Source organism: Solea solea, chromosome 17 (assembly GCF_958295425.1).
Source record: "Solea solea chromosome 17, fSolSol10.1, whole genome shotgun sequence".
In the NCBI taxonomy this organism is placed as follows: Eukaryota; Metazoa; Chordata; class Actinopteri; order Pleuronectiformes; family Soleidae; genus Solea; species Solea solea.
The window spans coordinates 16,860,867-16,886,108 of record NC_081150.1 but is presented as its reverse complement, the minus strand read 5'-3'; the positions used below and the strand labels follow the sequence as shown (position 1 = coordinate 16,886,108).

Genomic DNA, 25,242 nt, shown 5'->3' with positions numbered 1-25,242 from the left:
AGTGTCCTGGACTTAAATGCATTTGAGAGGCAGAACAAAGCAGAGGGTCTTGGCATGGTGACAGAGGAAGGCTCATGTAAGTGAAGAGTTGGCGTGGGTGGGGTTCTCTATGCGTTTTCTCTTTGTTAAGATTCAAAGCTCCCCAGTTTTTTCAGAGGTTTTTTTTCTTGAAGTACACTACATCCCTCTTGAAACACTCATGATCACATAACTACAAAATATTCTAGCCTTTTCTCTTCACTGCGCTAATGCTGAACCATGACCTTAAAGTTCACAAACTGTTACTAAATGCTAGTTCCTAATTAGTAGTGGTAGTGGTAATTATCAGTGTCAAGTCTTTGTTGGCATGACGATACAAGAACACTGACTAATCAATATACACTCACCGACCACTTAAATAGGTACACCTAATAAAGTGGGTCTGCTTCACGGTTAAGTGTTTATTTCAATTACTGTTGGCATTCTATTTTTTTCCCAACCATTCTCCTCTGAGATCAAGTCATTGCTGCTGCTCACTGGATATTTTATTTATTTATTTATTTATTTTTTTTAACCATTCTCTGTAAACCCTAGAGATGGTTGTGCTTGAAAATCCCAGTAGATCAGCGGTTTCTGATAAACTCAGACCAGCCAGTCAGGCAACAACAACGACAACGACAACCATAACAACCATGCCATGTTCAGAGCAGCTTAAATCACATGTCTTCCTCATTCTGATGCTAAGTTTGAACTCCAGCAGGTCATCTTGACCATTTTAGGGACCTATGTCGTTGCATGTGATTGGCATATTGAAGAAGCAGTTGAACAGGTGTACCTAATAAAGTGGTCCGTCAGTGTATATACATCAGTCCTTTCACAGTGTTAATGTTGCACTTCCTGAGAAAATGTAGGCTTAAAAAAACTAAAGAAGGCAGAATTAACATCACCCCTCCTACCCTACCCACCCCCCCACTAACACACAGCAACCTTCTACTGTGACGGAGGTAGTTAAGGCAATCAAAATTACATGATTAATGTGAATTTTGGTTGTTTATATAGCTTGCTGCTTGAGCTACGGTCTTGAAATCACTGGCGTCATCACGCGGTGTCTTTGACAATGTTGTTTGAAGTCAACAAAAGTAAAAAAAAGTTAGCAAATAGGGTAACGTGTCCTCCTGTTTATTTTAATGGTTCACTGTGTAAGAATGAGTGAAATCTTATTGGTGACACTGTAGTCCAAGCTGTTGTTGACACATGGTGCAAGATGGCACAAGGGTTTTCCTGACTGAGTACAAGTATGATTACTTAGTTTTGAGTAATTCATAATACCATTATAGCAAAAAAAAAAAAAAGGTTTTAAGACAAGAATTTAAGACAACAGATCAGTATTTCAGCTTTTATTTCCAAGTATTTCCAGGTGAGAAAACCTGAAGGAAACATACTCTTGAATTAGATTTAAATGAATAACTCTTAATATTTAGTGGTAAATCCTTTGCTATGTGTCGTGTTGGTTCTTTAGATGTTTCATCAGATGACTTCTGTTGAAGGAGCTACTTTTCATCCCGTGTCTTGTCGGTGTGGCAGAGCACAGGTTGCACAGGCCTTCTCTGATTTTGTCATCAGTGCTTATCTTTAAGTATTTCCAAACTGCTGACCTTGCGACACATCCGCTGATTTCCACTCAACCTGCTCAGCTCACTTGAATTTATGTAGTTTTTACATACAGTACATTAGTACACGAGGGTATTATTGGTGCATCTCTAATTTTTAGAGCAAAATAAAGAACATGTAGTCACAGACAACATGGTCCAGCATTAATACCAGCGCTTCTGTCTGAACACAAACACCCTCACCTGAGCCTTTTCACTTCCAACTCTGTCCGTCTTCTCATCCTTCAGCCCTCTGCTCGACATTTCCACCGAGTCCTGTGTTTAACGATTCACTGTTACTACTCCTGTCTCTGTTAGTGTTATAATTCTGTCACCTTGACTGAATTCACTTTCGATACTCATCAAGTTTGAGACAGACACTATTAAGGCGTATGATTTTTTTTTTTAAATTCCCCCTGTCTAAAACAGCATGATTTTGGTTTTCACTCCTGGTTAATATATCTTCATATCTCTGTAACTCGATGTCCTCTCTTTTTGCTTATGTCTTCGTGTATTGTTTGTCTCCTTCCTCTCATTTTAAAAATCCATCGATGGCAGGCCACTCTGAGCGGGGTAAATAGAAAATTTAGATCATCCTGATATGGCTATGCTTCCACTTTGAATGTCTCCTCCATATATGTGGTCCATCCTCGCTGCTTTATTTGGTACCAAGCCCCTTCCTTCCCCGACGCCCCCCGGGGACAGACTGTGCATGCTGACTGTTGTCTGTACACAGAAAGAGGATCATCAGAATCCATTGCCTGTTCTTTTGTGTGGTATTTGTCTCCATTCCCTTCATGATAACATTTACTAATGCAAATCCTAATACTGATGCTGAAATCTGTCATTTTGAGGCTATCAGTGCCACCTCTGAAGGGTTTGACTGAAGGTTTGTGGACTCTTCCACAGACTGAGCAAAGCTTTGTCTTGCTTTGGAGTTGGGGCCTATTTCACAAAGCTGGTTTCCATAAAGATGTGTAACTTTCACATGTTTTTTTTTAGTTGCTCACAAAAATGAATTTTGCTAATTTTTTTGTATAAATCTGCTGACTGATTTTGAAAGTGTAACCATGTCTGTGCGCTGCTTCTTCTTCTGAAACAATATCCCCGTCAACAGGCCCATTTCTGGCCTGCATGTGAAAGTTATCAGGCCTCCTCCAGCTTATGGAAATGTCCTATTGTTTTACTGTTGTTTAATGTCAAAGCATTGTTATTAGACATGCTTTGGATTCAGTTTAAAACCTGCAATCTAAAGGCCCCCGGAATTCAAACATTTTTTGAACATGGAACTTGTCCTGCTTGCCTCATTAATTTGCTTTTGAGGGGAGTTTCACGTTATTATCAGACCTCCTCATGCAGAGTCAAATAAAGACTTACCTGTCAGTGAACCTGTGTAGGGTTTCAGCTGTATTCACTCTACATGTCTTTTCTCTCAAGCCTCCAAGGTGCTACAGAATGATGAGTTTACTAAAGATCTGTTCCGGTTTTTGCAACTTCTGTGTGAGGGGCATAACGGAGGTAAGGCTGTTTGATGGTCATGAGTTTTCATTATTGTTTTCTTTTTCGCAAAGAGAATGGTGGCCGTTTGGAGGATGACAGATAAATTTAACGTATTTAATAAAACCATTTTGTTTCTGTCAGATTTCCAGAACTTCCTTAGAACCCAAACTGGAAACACAACCACAGTCAACATCATTATCAGCACTGTTGACTATCTGCTCCGTCTTCAGGTGCGTACAGCCATAGATAGTTGTAAACATTTTGAAGTAATAATAGTTCCAATCACTAGCCTCAAGTCAATTTTGTAAATAATGTTCCCATTAAGTGAAACATATCAGGACAGCACTATGAGTGGAAATTGTGTGATTTACAGCTTGTATCATCCAGTAGGTGCAACCAGAAGTGCACATGCACTTTTTTTTATATACAATTCATGTGCACACCTCACATAAAATCTCACAAAAATGCAGATACAGCCTTAGTTTTTCCCTTACATGTATCATCCTCATTCTTATAATAAGCATGCTGTCATTTGTTGTACTGCGATCCCCCCTCTTTAGGAGTCTATCAGTGACTTCTACTGGTACTACTCGGGCAAAGATGTCATTGATGAGACTGGAAAACTCAACTTCTCAAAGGCTTTAGCTGTAGCCAAGCAGATATTCAACTCACTGACTGAGTATATTCAGGTAAGAGGCTGAGCCATCACTCAGCAATGTCAATTATTTAAATTTGTTTTACATTTACATTTTGTTTTATTTTTTTGTCTTCTTTCAGGGCCCGTGTATTGGGAACCAGCAGAGTCTCGCTCATAGCAGACTGTGGGATGCAGTAGTGGGCTTCTTGCACGTATTTGCCAACATGCAGATGAAGCTATCTCAGGTACATCAAGCACTGGCTGAAACAATAACGCAATTGGCAATTACTCTGTGTGTCTGCCGACTACTTTTTGTCCCACAGAAAAGCTTAGAGTAAATATCCTCTCTTTAGGATGCCAGTCAAATCGAGCTGTTGAAGGAGCTGATGGATTTACAGAAAGACATGGTTGTCATGTTACTGTCTCTTCTGGAGGGTAAGAGTCTGAGATCACATCCATACTACTCTGTTTTCATTTACAAATTGAATAAATTCTGGAATTTGAGACGCATGTTGTTGACACTTGGAGCCACTAAAGTGGAGGGAAGTTCTTTGGAAACAGTGATGAGCATGGTCAAGATGATGAAACGCTTATCTAGATGCAGATAATCTTTACCTGAAAATGCTGTTTTTTACATAAAAACATGGTAGTATGGATGTTGCCTGAAGCTGCAATTCAGTTACAGAGAAATTAAGAGAGACGGGATATAAAAGTCATGGTTGACTCAAAATCTTGACATATCTCAGATGATAGTGTGTTTAGTGTTTTGTGTTTGTGTTCACTTCCTGAAATGAATGTTGTTCCTTTTTTGTCAGGTAACGTGGTGAATGGAACAATTGGAAAGCAGATGGTCGACACTCTGGTGGAGTCTTCTAACAATGTGGAGATGATCCTCAAGTTCTTTGATATGTTCCTCAAGCTGAAGGATCTGACCACCTCGGACAACTTCAGGGAGTATGACCCTGAGTGCAAAGGCATCATTTCAAAGAAGGACTTCCAGAAGTCCATGGAGAATCAGAAACAGTACACACAGACCGAGATTGATTTCCTGCTCTCGTGTGCGGAGGCTGATGAGAACGATATGTTTAATTACAAAGAGTTTGTGGAGAGATTCCATGAACCAGCCAAAGATATCGGCTTCAACGTGGCGGTGCTGCTCACCAACCTGTCTGAACACATGCCACACGACTCTCGACTTGCCACCTTCTTGGATCTGGCAGAGAGTGTTCTCAGCTACTTTGAACCTTACCTGGGTCGCATTGAGATCATGGGCAGCGCAAAGCGCATAGAGAGGGTTTACTTTGAGATCAGTGAGTCGAGCCGTGAACAGTGGGAGAAGCCTCAGGTCAAGGAGTCCAAGCGTCAGTTCATCTTTGATGTGGTCAATGAGGGTGGAGAGAGCGAGAAGATGGAAATGTTTGTGAATTTCTGTGAGGACACCATCTTTGAGATGCAGCTGGCCTCGCAGATCTCTGAGCCCGACGAGGTGGAACAACCTGAAGAGGAGGAAGATGAGGAAGTACACAGCATCCTGGACGAGCTGGCTGCAGAGGATGGAGACACCATGGAGTCAGCCTCCGCTTTCTCCACCGCCTGTAGCGCTGTCAAAAGCAAATTAGCAAATATCCGTCAAATGTTTTCTATTAAAAATTTACGCAAGCAGTTCAAGAAGGTCAAGAAACTGAGCATCAGGGAGATTATCACAGGCTTCTTCTCCTTCTTCTGGATGCTCTTCTTTGGCTTCTTTAAAGGAATCTACAGCCTCATCTTTGGTTTCTTCCATGTCATCTGGTCGTCCATGTTTGGTGGCGGCTTGGTGGAGGGAGCGAAGAACATGAAGGTGACGGACATCCTCGGAAACATGCCTGACCCGACTCAATTCGGTATCCACAGTGATGTGATAGAAGGAGATAAGGTGGAGGCTGTAGAGTCAGCAGGAAGCCTGGATACAGCCATGGCACCATCAGGAGACCCAGCAGAGGTGGACATGATGCTGGAGATGCTGATGGTACCTAAAAGGGAAGGAGGGAAACACATGGAGCCTGGCCTGGGTGATGTTTCTGAGCTGAGCGGAGAAACAACCTCCGACCACAAAAAGGTTTGCAATCATGTCATCTGCTTTACGATTTTACGCTCTCTAGATCAGTATGTTCAGCCCTATTTTAAATCCGGTAAAACTGCAAAAACTTCTCTTCAACTTCAATTGAAAAACAGATATATCTAACATATCTATATTTGAAATTGTGGTTAGTTAATTTGAGTTCAAGTAATGTAACTATTGATCTCAAGCTTTGTTAGTTTGTCCAAGATTTAGTAGAATTACATTTTGTTAACAACTTACAAATAGCATGGTAAATAAGTGTTGGGTACAAAACAAAGCCCCCTACAAAATATGCATAAACTGCCCATATTGGTTCACAGGAATGTAAAATTGAAAAGCAAATTTTCTTTAAAATATTTGAAGCTTTCTACTTAATGATTTTAAATAACACTAGATCAGTCTTACCTTAGCATAGGTAAATGTGTCAGGTACCAAGAAGCTTTCTATAAATTGTCCTAAATACTTTTAATTATATCATATTTTTTCATTATTATTATTTGAAGCATAGTAAAAAAACTTGAAAATTAGAAGCCTTTTATTAACTCATGTGGCCCATCTGCAGTATCTTCCCCAGCCCACAAGGGGGCCACGGTCTACACTTAAGTGAATCACTGCTTCCAATAACCATCACTGTCTTTCAGCTCATTGATATGTTTACCTCTCATATGCAGAAAGCTGCTGCCCAGCCCACTGAGACCACTGAGAATGTACCAGAAAAAGCAGAGTGAGTTAAAGCTTGACTAACAACAATTATTACATATATATAGTATATTTATATATATATATATATTTATATATATATATATATATATATATATATATAAAAACAGAAACTGTAAATTCAAAACTATGATCACCAACACAGCACAGAGAACCAGGAGAAGGGGGATAAGCCAAAGGAGGAGGAGGCGAAGGAACCAGTGATGGAAGAGGAGAAGCCGAAGACCAGATCGAGTCAGGCTAAAGAGGCAGCGCCTGCCTTCATGTCCTACATGTTTGCTGTCCTGGACGTGTACCGCAACAAAACACTGGTGAGCCCCTGACTCTGTGTTCCTGCTGACAAATTCTTCCTACGTCATCACTTATTTTTTTGTTTTGTTTTTGAGACTCGGAAATATAAACTCGCTGTCCCTTCTTTTCCCCGTAGAACTACTTCTCTCGTAACTTCTACAACCTGCGTTTCCTGGCTCTCTTTGTGTGTTTTGCCATCAATTTCATTCTGCTCTTCTACAAGGTAAATCACACACAAGCCACAGTGGGTCTGTAGTGTTCAGTGGCTTCATTTGCCGATGAACAGGAATGAAATGGACGTATTTAACGTCCATTTCATCACACATCACACGTCATCACACATCACTTACATTTATACTGAAGAAGGAAAAATGCAAAATAGTGTATCATTCCTGTCAAATAAATCAAAAAAGTAATGTTTTTTCAGAGAGGTAAATACAATATTAAGTAATTTTAAGTAAAGATAAAATGTCATCATAGATTATAGTAATTTTGGGATTTATGACAAAACAAGACATATTTAGAGATTTCACTTTGGTCTGTGGGAATTATTACACTGTTTTCTGCCATTTTTAGCCAAACTTAATCCAAAAGTAATACTAGGAAATGTATAAATGGTGAAAAATAACCATCAGTTACAGATTGTTTCATTGGTTGGTTATGCTAGTATTCAAAGTTATCAGACGTTCTTGCGGCAGGACGCATGATTTTGTAGTTTTTCTTTCTTTTTGAAAATGAAAAAAAACCACAAAAAGACAAAGAGCTTTTAATAGAAGTTTCTATATAGCATATAATAACATCACCTTTCCCTCAAGACTACAACTTACTTAACTTACAACTTTTTAAATGTTAAATTTGTGGTTACACAAGTTTGATCACGTAAAACAAGACTGCTTTCATCACTAGATCCTAGTATTTTCTGTTGACAGTCAATAACAACTTTAGAATTTATTTTGAAGGACACATAAAGGAAATAAATTTCAAAATGGGAAAAATAAAAAATGTTTATTATTATTATGTTGTGCTATTGTTTAGGTAACTGGTGAAACTGAAGAAGAAGAAGACGAAGAAAACAGCTGGTCCGAAGAAGAGGACGATGAGAACACGCTGTTTGACATGGATGAGTTTGTGCTTCAGGAAAGCACTGGCTACATGTTACCAACCCTGCGCTTCTTGTCCAAATTCCACACGGTCATCTCACTCCTCTGTTTGGTCGGATACTACTGTCTGAAGGCACGTTGTTTTTATGATCCTGCTTCGTCAACACTCTTCGCTCTTGGCTGAGCGTTCGATTCTTTGCAAGTGATACCGTTGTGTCAGTGAGGTTCATGTTAATGTTCTGCTTCCAGGTTCCTCTGGTGGTGTTCAAAAGGGAGAAGGAGATCGCCAGGAAGCTTGAATTCGACGGCCTCTACATCACTGAGCAGCCGTCTGACGATGACATCAAGGGCCAATGGGATCGACTCGTTATCAACACCCCGTGAGTCGTTCGCCTGGATCATTAAAGCTAAACTAGTGTGTGACTTTTATATGAAAAATTAGTGGCTGTTAGGGTCAAGCCATCGCCAGATGAGGCCATTCTTTGTTCCGCGCTACTCTCTCTGTTTGTTATCATTATGGTGGAGTTTTGAATGTGTGTCGCCCGGCAACATTTGTTGCATGTCTTTTAGTACTTAGAATTTCCCTGGGGTTTAGAGAAGTTACCAACTGGAGCTATAAATTATCTTTGTTTGACATCATGTTTGACAAGTATATTATTGTTGTTGTCAACACTGATCTCTTCATTCTCGTCAGGTCATCGTATCATCAACATGTAAACTTTGTTTGTGTGTTTCATTACAGGTCTTTCCCCAGTAACTACTGGGACAAGTTTGTGAAGCGCAAGGTGAGAGAGTCGTTTTAATTGACCTTGACCTTTAGTGACCTTGTGGATGTTGAATGCTCCTTTAAAGCTGTCGAGGTACAGCGCAGCTGAAATGGAATTCTTAGACACAAAATGTAAAGCTTGGATTTTATGTCCAGATGAACCAATTTGTCAACATCCTCTTCCATGAATCCACATCAGAGGATTGTATTTACACTTGTAAAGGTGGTTTGTCGTGCTGCGAGAGTGTGATGACTCTCTGTGTGTGTATTCACTGTAGGTTATCAACAAATACGGCGACCTATATGGAGCTGAACGCATCGCTGAGCTCCTGGGCCTGGATAAGAGCGCTCTTGACTTTGACCCCACGGTGGAGCTTGTAGAGAAGGAAGCGTCCCTCGTCTCCTGGTGAGAACGAAAGCAATCTTTATCCACCCAATTCTTCTTTTTAAACTCCCGTAGATATGTCGACGTGGACCAATGTCCAATCTTGTTTATATAAAGATTGGACACATATATAATGAAGTCTGTTTAGGAGACGGTGTTTGTGTATTTGTGCAGACAGGGACAGTTTTAAACTTTAGAAACCTGACTTTAGTTTTATTTATTTTGGCATTTTGTAGCTTTTAAATTTGTGTTTTATGAGTATTCTGCATTTGTTTAGTTTGTCAAAACACCTTGTAAACTTGGGGTTTTAAAGCTGCTATAGACATAAAGTTTTTATTAAGTTGGTTATGAAATGTTGAACATTAGTCTTTTAAAATCTATGTTGAAATGACACTTGTTTCTAATTCTGTTTTTTTGTTTGTAAAGCGCCCTTGGGTTTAGTGAAAGGTGCTATATGCATCAAAGTTGTTATTATTATTATTATTACCTAAACTTAAGGACTAAGTGTAGTTCAAACAATCCTCATTATTGTTATCTTGGCATCAAATGGGCTTAAACAACCTTATCCTTATCTGTTTACTAAAACATTGTGTTTTCTCTTTAACAGGCTGAGCTCCATTGACACAAAGTACCACATCTGGAAAATGGGCGTGGTTCTGACTGACAATGTGAGTTAATTTACTGTGTGTGTGAAAAGCACTGTATACAAACTCTACTATGGGCCACATTAACTATGAAAATAAGAGTAAAATATGAAAGAAAAATATGAATTAATGATATTAAAATGAATGGAAACACAGCACATCAACTCATTTTAGCATTTTTTTTTTTAGCAGAAACATCTGTGTCCTAACAAAATGTCAAACTATAAAGTGAAATAAAATGTTATTAATGTGCGGCCTTGTTGTCTTGCAGTACTTCCTGTATCTGATCTGGTATACTGTCATGTCCGTGTTTGGACACTTCAACAACTTCTTCTTTGCCGCTCACTTGCTGGACATCGCCATGGGCTTCAAGACCCTTCGCACCATCCTGTCCTCTGTCACTCACAACGGCAAGCAGGCAAGTAGTTCCACCAGCAGAGGGAGCTAGAGCACAAAAAAAAAAGAAATTCAACAACTATCACTCCACATGAAATGTTGTCTGTTGTCCATGAAAAGCTATTTCCTAATGAGTTTGTGGTTTCAAGTTTCGTAAAAAAAAGGGAGGGGAATTCTTTAGCTACTTTTAGGAAAAAAACTGTGATTCAACAGCTTCATTAATACGAATAATCTGCATCTACATCTGCTCTGAGACGGATAAACAAGCTGAATCATGATTAATACTGAACACCATCATAATCAAATCAATTAAGTCACTTCTGGGAAAAATAGCCTTGAAATAGAAACAGTGGAAATTGATAAAGACTGACAGAGATATTCAGTAGTAAACAGTCAGGAGAAAACACTTAAAAACATCAAACATCAACAGTCTTACTCTTCAGTGTTTTGCAACAGTTTATTGTGACTAAATTATCTCATGTCAAAAAGAAAAGCCGATTGGCAAAAAACAGCTCATTTGAAAAGATTGAAATGATAATTTGATTTTAAAAACTCCACATGAGTCCCTGGTGTCGCATGAATCAATGTTTGATGAATAAACAGGTTTGAAAACAAACACTGTGATAAATATTTTAGTGTTAAAGGTTGAAATGAATTTGTTTTAAAATGATTAATTAACAGATAACTTTTGACATGGATGAGTTTGTGCTTCTGGAAAGCACAGGCTACATGTTACCAACCCTGCGCTTGTTGTCCAAATTCCACATGGTCATCTCACTCCTCTGTGAGCCAAATATTAGGACCTTAATGATTCATATCACCTATCCATGTGTGACTTTATTGAAAGTGTGAATGTTTTTCCAAAGCTCAGCGCTTGAATGTTATATTTTTTCATAATTTTATAGGTTTAGCTTTAGACATATTCTTTATTCTATTCTGTTTGCACAATAATGAGACACATACAGTGAAACTGTATTGTATACATATCTAATAATAATGGTTATGGTTAACTAAAGGTAATCGGTGAATGGAGAAAAAAACAGAAGATTAATGCTTTGAATAATCATGTAAACTGGACTTTATTGATGATCAGCTAAGAGAAACAAATTATCAACCGTCCTTTAATTAAAGTATCCGTTTCAACATACATTTCACTTGAACATTCTGAGAAGCTTTTTTTTATAACCAATGCCAATATGTGTTGTGTATTATTACCACTGCAGTTCACCAAGGTTGCGCCTTGATAAATTGCACTGAAGGTTGAATAGGTAACTATATGTTATGAATTTAGTAAATAAAAAGTTTGAAAGGTCATAGCGCTGATTCTACAAAACAGCCTTTAACACTATTAATAATATCCACGTTTGTACAACTAGTGTGGAAAAAATTATTTCTTTCTTACTTGCTTGCGACAGTGAATGCAGCAAACTCTGTGTATATTTCTATATCTACATATATATATATATATATTACATGTCATTTAGCAGACGCTTTTATCCAAAGCGACTTACAAGGGAGTTGAACTTGCGACCATGAATTCTTTTGCACACAGGTTACGGGTCTTAACCACTGAGCCACTCAGTGGTATATACATATATATATATGTATGTGTATGTATATGTATATATATATATATATATATATATATGTATATGTATATATGTATATATGTATATGTATATATATATATATACGTATATATGTATATGTATATGTATATATACATATACATATATATACACATATATACATATATACATATATGTGTATATATACATATATGTATATATGTATATATGTATATATATATATACATACACATATATATACTGTATACTGTATATATATATATACATATGTATATATGTGTGTGTTATAACTGTAGGATGATGAAGAATTAAACTGCAGAGCAAAGACGTTTCTCTAATGATGTGAATTTGATTTCCTCAAGGTCTCTGAAGTCAATGAATACTAATGAAAGCTGCCTGAAGAAATTGTCAGTTGAGCTCCAGAGGCCTTGATAATACTGCACGTAATAATATTCCTTTGTGAATCACTATGGAAAGACAGGAGAAGACGTACACTTTGACTGGTTCTGATGAATAAAAACAAAGAAAATTATAATTATTATCTTGAAAATCTAAACATTTTTACAAGACGAGGAAGAAAGATAATCGTGTTGTTGCTGGGGCGAAATAAAGGTCAAATATGATGTTTCGCAGGACGAGGGGGTGGAAGTAAAAAAAAAAAGCAATGTTAAATGTAGGTGAAAAGAAAGGTTGAGCAGGAGAAATTGATGTACAAATGACAAATAGAAGCAAATAATCAAGTTGATCAGTTTGCGACATATTTTCGCTTACAGTCACCATTTAATGAAATTATTTAAATGTACTATTAGGTAGCAGGAAAATAGCTGCTACCTCATAGTTTAGATAAGTTGTTGATTTATTACATTTTCATAAATAATGTTGTTGTGTAGTCAAGTTTTCATCATTTATAAACTTCATTCCTGATGTTTAAGCAGTTTTTGTTACTTCTGCTCAAAATGTTGACCAAAAAACTACAATAGTTAGCTATTTTAATTTTTTTCAACATACATTTAATCAGAAAAACAAATCACTTATCAAATTTGTTTAGTGATCATTCATTTCATCAGTTTAGTGTTTGCAATTTCTGTCACACGTGGCCAAAATACTAATTCAAAAAAGCAAACAAATCGTCAGTTTGTTTGCTTTTTTATTTTTATTACTATTTCTTTGCTTCGTCTTTGAGGACAAACACTGATGAGTGCTTTCCTGAATGTGTTTTCAACCTCCGAAAGAATTTGAACTAAAAGTGGTCCCATTTTTGTAAAAGTTCTCACTTTTATCATTGACTCTGTTCCACAAACGTGGGCCATTAGTAACAAAAAGCTGCGTCACTGTGAGTTTTAAGATTTTACTCTTGGTTTAAACGATTTGAAGACCAGAAGCAGAAGATCTGAAGGTTCTAAAAGGTTCACAAGGTTAAAATCAAGGAAATTAGATGAAGTGCTTGTTTGTTTAATCACTTTCAAGTGTTTATTGTTTGCACTCCATGTTACTTCTGCCCAAGTCTCAACCCACATTTAACTCTTTCATCCATTCGTTACATTAGTCTTTTTCAACATTGTCTCTCTGTGGTCTTACAGCTTGTCTCTCTATGGTCTTACAGCTTTGTCCCTCTGTCTCTCTGTGGTCTTACAGCTTGTCCCTCTGTGGTCTTACAGCTTGTCTGTCTGTCTCTCTGTGGTCTTACAGCTTGTCTGTCTGTCTCTCTGTGGTCTTACAGCTTATCTGTCTGTCTCTCTGAGGTCTTACAGCTTGTCTCTCTGTGGCCTTACAGCTTTGTCCCTCTGTGGTCTTACAGCTTGTCTCTCTGTATCTCTGTGGTCTTACAACTTGTCTCTCTGTGGTCTTACAACTTGTCTCTCTGTGCTCTTACAGCTTGTCTCTCTGTGCTCTTACAGCGTGTCCCTCTGTCTCTCTGTGCTCTTACAGCGTGTCCCTCTGTCTCTCTGTGCTCTTACAGCGTGTCCCTCTGTCTCTCTGTGCTCTTACAGCTCGTGCTGACTGTGGGTCTTCTGGCCGTGGTCGTCTATCTCTACACCGTGGTGGCCTTCAACTTCTTCAGGAAGTTCTACAACAAGAGCGAGGATGAAGACGAGCCGGACATGAAGTGTGACGACATGATGACGGTACTCTTGACAACTTCTGTCTGTCCTGTTTTTTTTTTGTTTTTTTTCAAAAACAGGAGATGAAATTTGAAAGCAAAAAAACTGGTTGCGAGTGTCAACAAGGACGAACGATTGGAGCTGAAAAAGATTCCTGAGGCTGAAGTTCTGAATGGTTGGCTTTTATCATTGTGTGGGCAGTGAGTGAATACTAGACTGAACAGAAAAGTATTTTTCCATTAGTGTCTCATTGTTGACTTTCTTTTCTTAGTTCGAAAATGACTTTATTATGTTCTCTAAAACTATTTATTGCCTCTTCGAGGACAACACCGATGAGTGCTTTCCTGAATGTGTTTTCGACCTTTGAAAGAATGTGAACTTGAATTCTTGACTCACAGTCATTTCTCTCTGCCGCACATTCTTTGCCTCTTCTATTGACAAATGACTCGATGAATGACTGAATTTTGTCTGAAACAAAAATGTTACCGCAGAATAAGACGCAGCTGCCCAGATTTGAAACCATAGAGAATTTGTGGAAAAATAGATACAGCCTTCAGCAGCATAGTAAGTGTAACGCAAGTAGCAGAGGAGTAGACTCCTCTAGATGCAAAAAGAACTCAATTAGAGTGGAGGAAAATTTGCTTCTACTTCTGACTTTATTTATATCAGTGGTAATTAAATATTATTCTGAAGAGTTACTGTCTCAATATCAAATTTTAGCTTTTCTGTAGAAAATTATCTCAAATTTGTAAATCATTATTATCATTATTATTATTTAGCGTAAAATAGACGATAAAGTATGACACATACTGTACGAGTGGACACCAGTGTGATTGACAGCTGGTAGAAAGCTGGTGATTTTTATATACAGTCAATGTGGATTTAAATTGTGTGTTAAATCTTAGTCTTTTGGCTGTCCAAAAACTCAAAGGACAACATGACACAAGAATATTATGATTTAACACTTTTGGCTTTGTGAGAGTCAACGAAAACATCTGAATCACCCTTTTTCATCAAAATTTAAGTGACTATCTGTAAAGAAACACAAAATATTGTAAATGTCTAACCTTTGTTTTTTAACTTTGTGCTCTACTGAGTAGATGCAGACCCTTAAAAGGTCTTTAATACGATCACCCAAAATCAAGGCCTTCATTTTTCCCTTGGGGATGACTATCGCTGAATTCTACATTCAAAGGTCTAAAAAGAAAAGAAAATGCCACAAACACAATAAACTAGATTTTCTTTGGATAGCACTTGGCAAATTTGTAATAAGTGTTTTGCATTTTCCCTTAACAGAGATGTGAATAAGTGGAACTATGGTGTCATTTAGCTGTTTTTTTCTGTTCTTATGAGAGTGCACAGAATATAAACAAGCACGGGGACAGGAAACAGTTTTGTGTAAAAGCAAAGCTGTTGTTATGAACGTAGAAGACGTGATTGTCTTTGTAAATCCTCTTTTCTCTCGATGTACGGTATATTTCTTAACTTAGACATGTCAAAGATTAAGAACCACTAAGAACATTTGAACTGGACATGTGTTGTGAATTTAAGGCCTTGAAATAGTCCTTGGAAAAAGGTCTTAAATTAGCTTTGCAGATTCCCTGCTCTATGACTGTTCCATGTTGACATAAGTAGCTACAGTATAAGATTATCTGCTGATGATTTCATATTTGACTCCCCCCTCCTCTCTCCCATCAGTGCTACTTGTTCCACATGTACGTCGGTGTGAGAGCCGGAGGAGGAATCGGAGACGAGCTGGAGGATCCAGCCGGAGATCCCTACGAGCTTTACCGCATCCTGTTTGATATCACCTTCTTCTTTTTCGTCATTGTCATCCTCCTGGCCATCATTCAGGGTAACTACACGTTTTCACAGCTCTGTCATTTAATCTTAAAATTTATTTTGTAGCTGTAAGGTATTTATTCATTTTATACCATTTCTTTTTTGATGGCTAGGTCATAAAAAATTCATTGTACATGTACTATCATAATTAAAGTCTATGTCTACAGTGCAGAGTAAAACATTAGCATGGCAGGTGGTGCGAACAGAATAAGATGTAAATGACACATTGAACAAACAGGTACATAAAATCTTACAAATATATTACAATCATTCACAAATGTGTGCCAGTTGCAGTAATGGAAGTACTGAAGTGGAGTTATTGCTACTTCAAAACCAGATGTGAACTAACCTAAATGGATCCTTTGATTTCCTCTATTTAATATTTAAAATCATGTTATTTTATTTGAAATAACATCAGTGCAGATTGTAGAGACAGTGTTTACTCAATGAACTGTAAAAAATGTAAGTTGTTCTTCAGATGTGTTTGCATACAGCACAGGGGAACTGATTGTCTTTGACCCCACATGAACCCTGATGTAATGATGACGTTTAATGGATAATGGAGGTCATGAGATTCTGACAGCGTCATTTTAAAGGGTCGGGGGGGGGGGAGGGGGGTCTGATTTGGTTTGGGGGAACCTCTGGTGGTAAACGACATCCATCACTGACAGAACACAAGCAACGTGACAGGGAAATAATTCTCCAGTCGCACACATTGAGTTTATCAGTTTAATCAAAGCGAGTTTTAAAAAATACTCGTCTTCTTCCTCCTTCAGGTTTGATCATCGATGCCTTTGGTGAGCTGAGAGACCAGCAGGAGCAGGTGAAGGAGGACATGGAGGTAAGACGTTGTCTCTTACCCTTATATATTATATATTAAAGGTCTAGTTCAGTCGTCAACAACTGGCGGTCTGTGGACCAAAATTGGCACGCCAGCATTAACATCCAGTCCAAAAGGTGAATTCCAAAAAACATATTTTTCTTTGTTTCTCTTCACAAAAATGACAAAGTCATGCAGAATTCAGAGCCTTTATTTTGAAAATTCATTATTTTAAACAAAATATATCTTAAAGCCCACATAGACCGGAAGCTCCAATTAACGCTGCGTTTGTGTGTGTATCTGCGTCATTACCTCGTTTATGAAACCCTAAAGCTTCAGAACAAACAGTTCAGCCACTGCTGAGAAAATAGTGTTGTATTGTTTTCCTGGGCTCTGCGAAGTGGATCGGCACTTCCGTAGTTTGATGTCGTCATCAAAAATCCTCACCACTCCTCTCACCACCGTAGCGCCTCCCGGTGCGGGCACTAGTCCGGGCACATCCGGTTGCGTACATTCAACCGCAGAAGAAGAAGAACTACTCTCGTTGTAGCTGCTGAGACGCAGAGCATCCACCGTGCCAGAGGGGGAGCTGTGTATCTGAGCGCTGGCCTATCTATTACGTCACTTCCAGGTACCTGGCCAATCACAGTACAGTAGGAAAGCTCTTGTTGGCTGGCCAATCACAACACAGAAACAGCGCGGCTGACGAGAGCGTCAGTGAGGAGATATTTTGATCGGCTCGTTTGCAGCGATTAGGAGGATTTTAACTATGAAAACAAGTTAATATATGTAAGTAGACCTCCATAACTAACATATATGTGTGATACAAGCATTCTATGTCGCCTTTAAATGTGCCATTTTTGTACAATATTGGATATTAGATAAGCCAGAATCAACTGCTTTATTTACTATCTGACTGCTGGTCTAATGTGTAAGAATTAGTGACATCTAATGGTGAAAATGTAGATTGCAGCACATAGAGGGAATTCTCTCGGAAACTACGGGGGCCTGTGAAAACCAGGAAAGGATGTCGTTTCTTCTCCGTTTGCATCGTAGCCTTTGCCTACAGTACAGTGCAAAGTCTTATTTTTAAGATAACAATTATTCTCAATATGTTGATTGTTTTCTTGATTTCTTGTTTTTGTGCCCTAAAATGTTGGTCAGTTTCCCCCAAACCTGGAAATGATGATGTTCTCAAATGTCTTGTTTTGTCCACTTTGTTCAATTATTAGTTTGTTATACGGAGCAATGAAACCATACAATATTAATTAATATATATATTTAATATATATATTAAAGAAGCTGGAAAAAGCTTGAAAAAATGTGTTTTAATCGGAAAAAAACACAAACCAATTAGTAATGGATTATTTCTACCATTAAAACCTCCTAAATGTTGCACACTGAAGTGTTAAAAAACAGTTAAAACTGTGTGGTAGATTTACCTGGTTAATCTGGATTAGTGTGAAAACTAATGCAAACCTAACAACTGCTCTTGAGCTGAGAAAAAAGAAAAGGATGTTGGTTCAATTCCAGTCAGACTCTGGTAAAGTTAGAACATCAATCAACACAACTTAATCCACCTGAGGAAGCAAAAAAGGAAGTTCTAGTTTTTATGTGACTTGAAAAAAAAAAACTTTCTTCAAGTCCCTCTGTGGAGTTATAGTCTCAGTGTCCCCTCAAACTGAGACTGTGATGTTGAGATCAGGACTCTGTGGGAGTCGAACCATCTGCTGCTGGAGGACGAAGACTGAACACAAGTCTTTAAGGCTCTGGCTGTGTCTTTGTGTTTGTTGACGTGCTGTAAAATACATTTGGTTTGTACCAAACTCAGTTGGGGGACAGGACAAAACATGCCAGATATAACCATGTTCAGAATGATAGTTAACTCTATAAATGAATAAAAGTTAAAGGTCCAGTGAGTAAAATACACTAAATAAAATATATAACTAAACGACGGTGGGAAGCAACAACCAAAACAAAGCAGTTTTAAATGAAAACCTCTACTCTTTCTACTTGTGCACCTCTTTGTCTTCTGTTCCTCAATCCCCTTATTTTTCTCCTTCTCATCCCTCCTCCTGCTTTTTTGTCTCCCTTCTTCTGCACCTCTTCCGTGTCTGTTTCTCCTTCTTCACCTCCTCAATCCTCTTATTTTTCCTTCTTCCTCCTGCTTTCAGACCAAATGCTTCATCTGCGGCATCGGCAATGACTATTTTGATAGGACTCCTCACGGGTTTGAAACCCACACCTTACAAGAGCACAACCTCGCCAACTACCTGTGAGTTCATTCAGCTGACTCCACCAGTGTGACATGTTCTTGACTACACAGTGTTTTGTTTTTTCAACAACACTTGTCTTCCTCTCTCTCTCTCCCTCTCTCCCACACACACACACAGGTTCTTCCTCATGTACCTGATTAACAAGGACGAGACTGAGCACACGGGTCAGGTACGTTTGAGCCTCACGCACGTTAAGTAACATTTTCAACCCACTGCATGTGTTGCATAAGTGCAGGAAGAAGCAGTGTGTGGGTTCACTTTGACAGAAGTCAGACATCTGAGATTTAAGATGTTTGTTTATTTTATTTCTTCTTGTTCTTATGTCACAAATGCAGCTGAAGGAACAATTGGTTTCTTAACTTTAAGCTTAAAAAAGGTCATTCATATGTAGAGTTTAATTGTGTTTTAAGTCTTAAGCCATGTTTTCTTTAGTGTCTATCATGTGTTTAAAACAATTTTAACTTAACTAACCTATGACTTTTTGTCAAAATTTGGACGACATACTAACATATGACTTTTTGTCAGAATGTGGACGACATACTAACCTATGACTTTTTTGTGAAAATTTGGACGACATACTTAAGTATGACATTTTGTTCTTGGAAGAGCTTTTTGAAAATAGACAGGGACGCCCCCTGTTCTGGTAGCCCTTGACATGTGCCCTTTTAGGCTGATTGAAGACCATGATGGATGACATACTAAAGTATGACATTTCTGTCAGAATTTGGACGACATACTAACCTATGACTTTTTTGTCACATTTTGGACGACATACTAACCTATGACTTCTTTGAAAAAATTTGGATGACATACTAAAGTATGACATTTTGGTCACATTTTGGACCACATACTTAAGTATGACTTTTTTGTCACAATTTGGATGACATACTAAAGTATGACATTTTGGTCAACATAATAAAGTATGACTTCTTTGTCAAAATTTGGACGACATACTAAAGTATGACATTTTGGACCACATACTTAAGTATCACTTTTTTGTCAAAATTTGGACAACATACTAAAGTATGACATTTTGGATCACATACTTAAGTATGACTTTTTTGTAAAAATTTGGACGACATTTTAAAGTTATACATTTTGGTCATATTTTGGATGACATACTAAAGTATGACTTTTTTGTCACATTTTGGATGACATACTAAAGTATGACCTTTTTGACGACATGCTAAAGTTATACATTTTGGTCACATTTTAGACAACATACTAATGTATGACTTTTTTGTCACAATTTGGATGACATACTTAAGTATCACTTTTTTGTCAAAATTTGGACGACATACTAAAGTTATACATTTTGGTCATATTTTGGATGACATACTAAAGTATGACTTTTTTGTCACATTTTGGATGACATACTAAAGTATGACCTTTTTGACGACATGCTAAAGTTATACATTTTGGTCACATTTTAGACAACATACTAATGTATGACTTTTTTGTCACAATTTGGATGACATACTAAAGTATGACATTTTGGTCAACATAATAAAGTATGACTTCTTTGTCAAAATTTGGACGACATACTAAAGTATGACATTTTGGATCACATACTTAAGTATGACTTTTTTGTCAAAATTTGGACGACATACTAAAGTATGACATTTTGGTCGACATACTTAAGTATCACTTTTTTGTCAAAATGTGGACGACATACTAAAGTATGACATTTTGGATCACATACTTAAGTATGACTTTTTTGTAAAAATTTGGACGACATACTAAAGTTATACATTTTGGTCATATTTTGGATGACATACTAAAGTATGACTTTTTTGACGACATGCTAAAGTTATACATTTTGGTCACATTTTAGACAACATACTAATGTATGACTTTTTTGTCACAATTTGGATGACATACTTAAGTATGACTTTTTTGTAAAAATTTGGACGACATACTTAAGTTATACATTTTGGTCATATTTTGGATGACATACTAAAGTATGACTTTTTTGTCACATTTTGGATGACATACTAAAGTTATACATTTTGGTCATATTTTGGATGACATACTAATGTATGACTTTTTTGTCACAATTTGGACGACATACTAAAGTTATACATTTTGGTGACATTTTAGACAACATACTAATGTATGACTTTTTTGTCACAATTTGGACGACATACTAAAGTTATACATTTTGGTCATATTTTGGATGACATACTAAAGTATGACTTTTTTGACGACATGCTAAAGTTATACATTTTGGTCACATTTTAGACAACATACTAATGTATGACTTTTTTGTCACAATTTGGATGACATACTAAAGTATGACATTTTGGTCAACATACTAAAGTATGACTTTTTTGACGACATGCTAAAGTTATACATTTTGGTCACATTTTAGACAACATACTAATGTATGACTTTTTTGTCACAATTTGGATGACATACTTAAGTATGACTTTTTTGTAAAAATTTGGACGACATACTAAAGTTATACATTTTGGTCATATTTTGGATGACATACTAAAGTATGACTTTTTTGTCACATTTTGGATGACATACTAAAGTTATACATTTTGGTCATATTTTGGATGACATACTAAAGTATGACTTTTTTGACGACATGCTAAAGTTATACATTTTGGTCACATTTTAGACAACATACTAACGTATGACTTCTTTGTCAAAATTTGGACGACATACTAACCTATGACTTTTTTGTCACATTTTGGACGACATACTAACCTATGACTTCTTTGAAAAAATTTGGATGACATACTAAAGTATGACATTTTGGTCACATTTTGGACCACATACTTAAGTATGACTTTTTTGTCACAATTTGGATGACATACTTAAGTATCACTTTTTTGTCAAAATTTGGACGACATACTAAAGTATGACATTTTGGTCAACATAATAAAGTATGACTTCTTTGTCAAAATTTGGACGACATACTAAAGTTATACATTTTGGTCATATTTTGGATGACATACTAAAGTATGACTTTTTTGACGACATGCTAAAGTTATACATTTTGGTCACATTTTAGACAACATACTAATGTATGACTTTTTTGTCACAATTTGGATGACATACTTAAGTATCACTTTTTTGTCAAAATTTGGACGACATACTAAAGTTATACATTTTGGTCATATTTTGGATGACATACTAAAGTATGACTTTTTTGACGACATGCTAAAGTTATACATTTTGGTCACATTTTAGACAACATACTAATGTATGACTTTTTTGTCACAATTTGGATGACATACTTAAGTATCACTTTTTTGTCAAAATTTGGACGACATACTAAAGTTATACATTTTGGTCATATTTTGGATGACATACTAAAGTATGACTTTTTTGTCACATTTTGGATGACGTACTAAAGTATGACTTTTTTGACGACATGCTAAAGTTATACATTTTGGTCACATTTTAGACAACATACTAATGTATGACTTTTTTGTCACAATTTGGATGACATACTAAAGTATGACATTTTGGTCAACATAATAAAGTATGACTTTTTTGTCAAAATTTGGACGACATACTAAAGTATGACATTTTGGTCCACATACTTAAGTATCACTTTTTTGTCAAAATTTGGACGACATACTAAAGTATGACATTTTGGATCACATACTTAAGTATGACTTTTTTGTCAAAATTTGGACGACATACTCAAGTATGACTTTTTTATCACATTTTGGACAACAAACTAAAGTATGACTTTTTGGATCACATACTTAAGTATGACTTTTTTGTCAAAATTTGGACGACATACTCAAGTATGACTTTTTTATCACATTTTGGACAACAAACTAAAGTATGACTTTTTGGATCACATACTTAAGTATCACTTTTTTGTCAAAATTTGGACGACATACTAAAGTATGACATTTTGGATCACATACTTAAGTATGACTTTTTTGTCAAAATTTGGACGACATACTCAAGTATGACTTTTTTATCACATTTTGGACAACAAACTAAAGTATGACTTTTTTGTCAAAATTTGGACGACATACTGAAAGAGAAGAGATGACATTATCTCACATTCTCTTTTGCCGCTTTTCCACTACATGGTCCTGGCACAACTTGGCACATTTACATTAGCAATAGTCCTGCATCTGCTCTGGCGAGGTTCAAGTGAGTTGAGACGATACTATCCGTGACATCGACAGACTGCCGGCCACCGATTGGTCAGAGAGTGTCGTCACGCCGACACAAGAATCAAACGGAATAATGCTGAATTGTGGATCAGTTAAAAAGTCTGTGATTCAGTTTACAATCACTGGCTTTCGACAGTGCTGTTGCTAAATACACCAACCCGTTCAGTGACTGTGTCAGACGGAGTCTGGACTCCGGTCAGCCAGGAAGTACTGAACCAATCTTTTTCATGAACTGATTCTAATAATTCAGTTACGGTGATAACTGCTTTACAAGTCACGGCAGGTTCATGCAACCGGACCACATAGTGGAAAAGCGGCATTTGAAGGTCAAACCCAACACAGTGACTTATGCCACTGTTTGTTATTCATTTTTTTAGGGTGTTGACTAGAACCGCCACCCTAATCTGTCATGGCAAGAACATACTTGCATTTGTTTAGGTACTAAAAGTTAAATGGTACAGTTGTAACGCAACATTTTGTCAATTTTTTTGCCCCGTCTTTCCAGGAGTCGTACGTGTGGAAGATGTACCAGGAGCGGTGCTGGGACTTCTTCCCCACCGGCGACTGCTTCCGTAAACAATACGAGGACCAGCTGGGTTAGAAAGGAGGGGGAGGGGGGGCAGCGGCACACACCCGCCTCCACTTTTCCTTCTCTCTCTAAGAGACAATGACATGGACTTCACCCTGTTACCAGAACTGGAACTCTCACTGGACTTTATCTGCTGCCATGGTGTCGGAAAAGAAAAAAAAAAAAATTTCATGAATAACGTCCAAGTCCAAACAGCTACTGTTTTATTTTTTTTGTCCCACGACGCCGACAACGTGGCTTTTATGCAATTTCTTTTTGATTCTGATAACACATTGCCTTCTCACGTGCTTTGACCCCAACCTACTGATGCACAATGTGACATTTGATACGCGCAGAGGGTTTACAGCATGACGACTGAATGTGTGAATATGCAGATTTTTCTAGACTAACGCCAGGATGTTAGCGTCACTTAAATTCTACTGAATGGACGTGGTTTTTTTTGCTGCTAGTTGACATCGGAAGAAATGAGCGAGACCCGAGACGGAAAACGGTTCCCACAGGACCCGAGAAAACTCACGCGCTTATCAAGAGCCGACGTGCCTTAAGAAAAACTATGCACAACAACAAAAAAAAAATCGAAATCATTTTTGTCCCTCCTGACACAAGCAGTGTTCTAGTTCTGGATTAGTTACAAGCAGATTTAGCTCGAGCTAGTTTTGTGGCATTTCAATCTAGATGACACTTAAATGTAAATGTTGCTTAGTTTGGTTTTGTTTCCTAAGCTGTGGTTTCCTGCCCGCCTGCACTTCTTTCCACAGTAGAAGAATTAGGCCCCAAACACACACGGAGGGAAAAAAAAGGAAAACGAGAGTAAACAAAACCTTGTTCAGGGATTTATTGACGACAAGATGGTTTCACTGCTCCTGTTCGGCCATTTGTATGTATGTAGACGCTTTGGTAAAACTGCATTTCTTTAAACATGGGGGAAGAAATGAATAAAGTAACTGACGCAATAAACCACACGTGTCTGTGCTCCTTGCAGCAGCAGGGATCTCCGTCTGATGGCGTCTCTCCTGCGGCGTGTAACTTTCACAACAATCTCACGCGGGAACAGAAAATTATTTTATGTGAACGCGTTCAAGTGCTGCAGGGAACATTGTGCCACGTCCTCAGCAGTGCTCGAGACGCTCCGTTCCGTCACCGAACGTCCAAACGGACTGTGTCTCATTCATTCAGCTCCAAAGGCAGGTTGGATGCTGATGGACGTCCTTTGAAAAAGGAACAGACGTTTCCTTCACATACGTCTTTCACTCTTCGAGTCCTTTCGTGGAGATCAGGAGATCATGCTGTCGAGCCAGTCCTCCAGATCCTCCTCGGTCATGTCCTTCTTTCCTTCTACAGACTTTGGAGGTGTGACGTCTTTCTCCTTCACCTCCTCCATCTTCTCTTCCGTTGCCACCTCCTTCACGTTTTCACACGCTGCAGATTAAAAGGGACACACGGAGAAAAGAGTTTGACTTTCATGGTCGTAATACTGGCTTTTAATGTTTCAACACAAAAATGTAAACTACCCTCTACGAATATTAACGTTATGTTATTTCTTTAAAGATATTTCCAGCACATTTGTTGCTTCCTTCTTCATCTACAGTGAAGAACACGAAATACTAACACACGTTGCTTTTCAGATGCTTTGATGTTGTGATTTTCCACACAGGACGGCTGTTTAATTTCACTTCAAATTAGAACTTTAGATTAAGAAGTAAAT

The 25,242-nt window shown here is 37.6% G+C and overlaps 2 protein-coding genes across 5 annotated transcripts in view; one reads left to right on the top strand and one right to left on the bottom strand.

Moving 5' to 3' along the window:
* ryr3 (ryanodine receptor 3) overlaps nucleotides 1–24,494 on the top strand; it is a 132,262-nt gene extending 107,768 nt beyond the window's left edge. For 2 of the 4 annotated variants that reach the window (XM_058612942.1, XM_058612941.1), the window contains 23 exons: nucleotides 3–76; nucleotides 2,187–2,201; nucleotides 3,066–3,146; nucleotides 3,270–3,358; nucleotides 3,689–3,817; nucleotides 3,906–4,010; nucleotides 4,119–4,200; nucleotides 4,581–5,863; nucleotides 6,538–6,590; nucleotides 6,732–6,897; nucleotides 7,014–7,100; nucleotides 7,913–8,110; nucleotides 8,227–8,357; nucleotides 8,720–8,762; nucleotides 9,022–9,149; nucleotides 9,736–9,796; nucleotides 10,044–10,190; nucleotides 13,749–13,883; nucleotides 15,558–15,714; nucleotides 16,478–16,542; nucleotides 18,696–18,796; nucleotides 18,915–18,966; nucleotides 23,454–24,494. In XM_058612942.1, the coding sequence (XP_058468925.1) occupies nucleotides 3–76; nucleotides 2,187–2,201; nucleotides 3,066–3,146; nucleotides 3,270–3,358; nucleotides 3,689–3,817; nucleotides 3,906–4,010; nucleotides 4,119–4,200; nucleotides 4,581–5,863; nucleotides 6,538–6,590; nucleotides 6,732–6,897; nucleotides 7,014–7,100; nucleotides 7,913–8,110; nucleotides 8,227–8,357; nucleotides 8,720–8,762; nucleotides 9,022–9,149; nucleotides 9,736–9,796; nucleotides 10,044–10,190; nucleotides 13,749–13,883; nucleotides 15,558–15,714; nucleotides 16,478–16,542; nucleotides 18,696–18,796; nucleotides 18,915–18,966; nucleotides 23,454–23,549 (3,478 nt within the window). In that variant the 3' untranslated portion in view covers nucleotides 23,550–24,494. The remainder of the gene's footprint in view (nucleotides 1–2; nucleotides 77–2,186; nucleotides 2,202–3,065; nucleotides 3,147–3,269; nucleotides 3,359–3,688; nucleotides 3,818–3,905; nucleotides 4,011–4,118; nucleotides 4,201–4,580; nucleotides 5,864–6,537; nucleotides 6,591–6,731; nucleotides 6,898–7,013; nucleotides 7,101–7,912; nucleotides 8,111–8,226; nucleotides 8,358–8,719; nucleotides 8,763–9,021; nucleotides 9,150–9,735; nucleotides 9,797–10,043; nucleotides 10,191–13,748; nucleotides 13,884–15,557; nucleotides 15,715–16,477; nucleotides 16,543–18,695; nucleotides 18,797–18,914; nucleotides 18,967–23,453) is intronic. The other 2 variants (XM_058612944.1, XM_058612943.1) reach the window with 1 other exon arrangement.
* aven (apoptosis, caspase activation inhibitor) overlaps nucleotides 24,358–25,242 on the bottom strand; it is a 31,577-nt gene continuing 30,692 nt past the window's right edge. Inside the window, exon 6 of the mRNA XM_058612946.1 lies at nucleotides 24,358–24,956. Coding sequence (XP_058468929.1) covers nucleotides 24,811–24,956 — 146 coding nt within the window. The 3' untranslated portion in view covers nucleotides 24,358–24,810. The remainder of the gene's footprint in view (nucleotides 24,957–25,242) is intronic.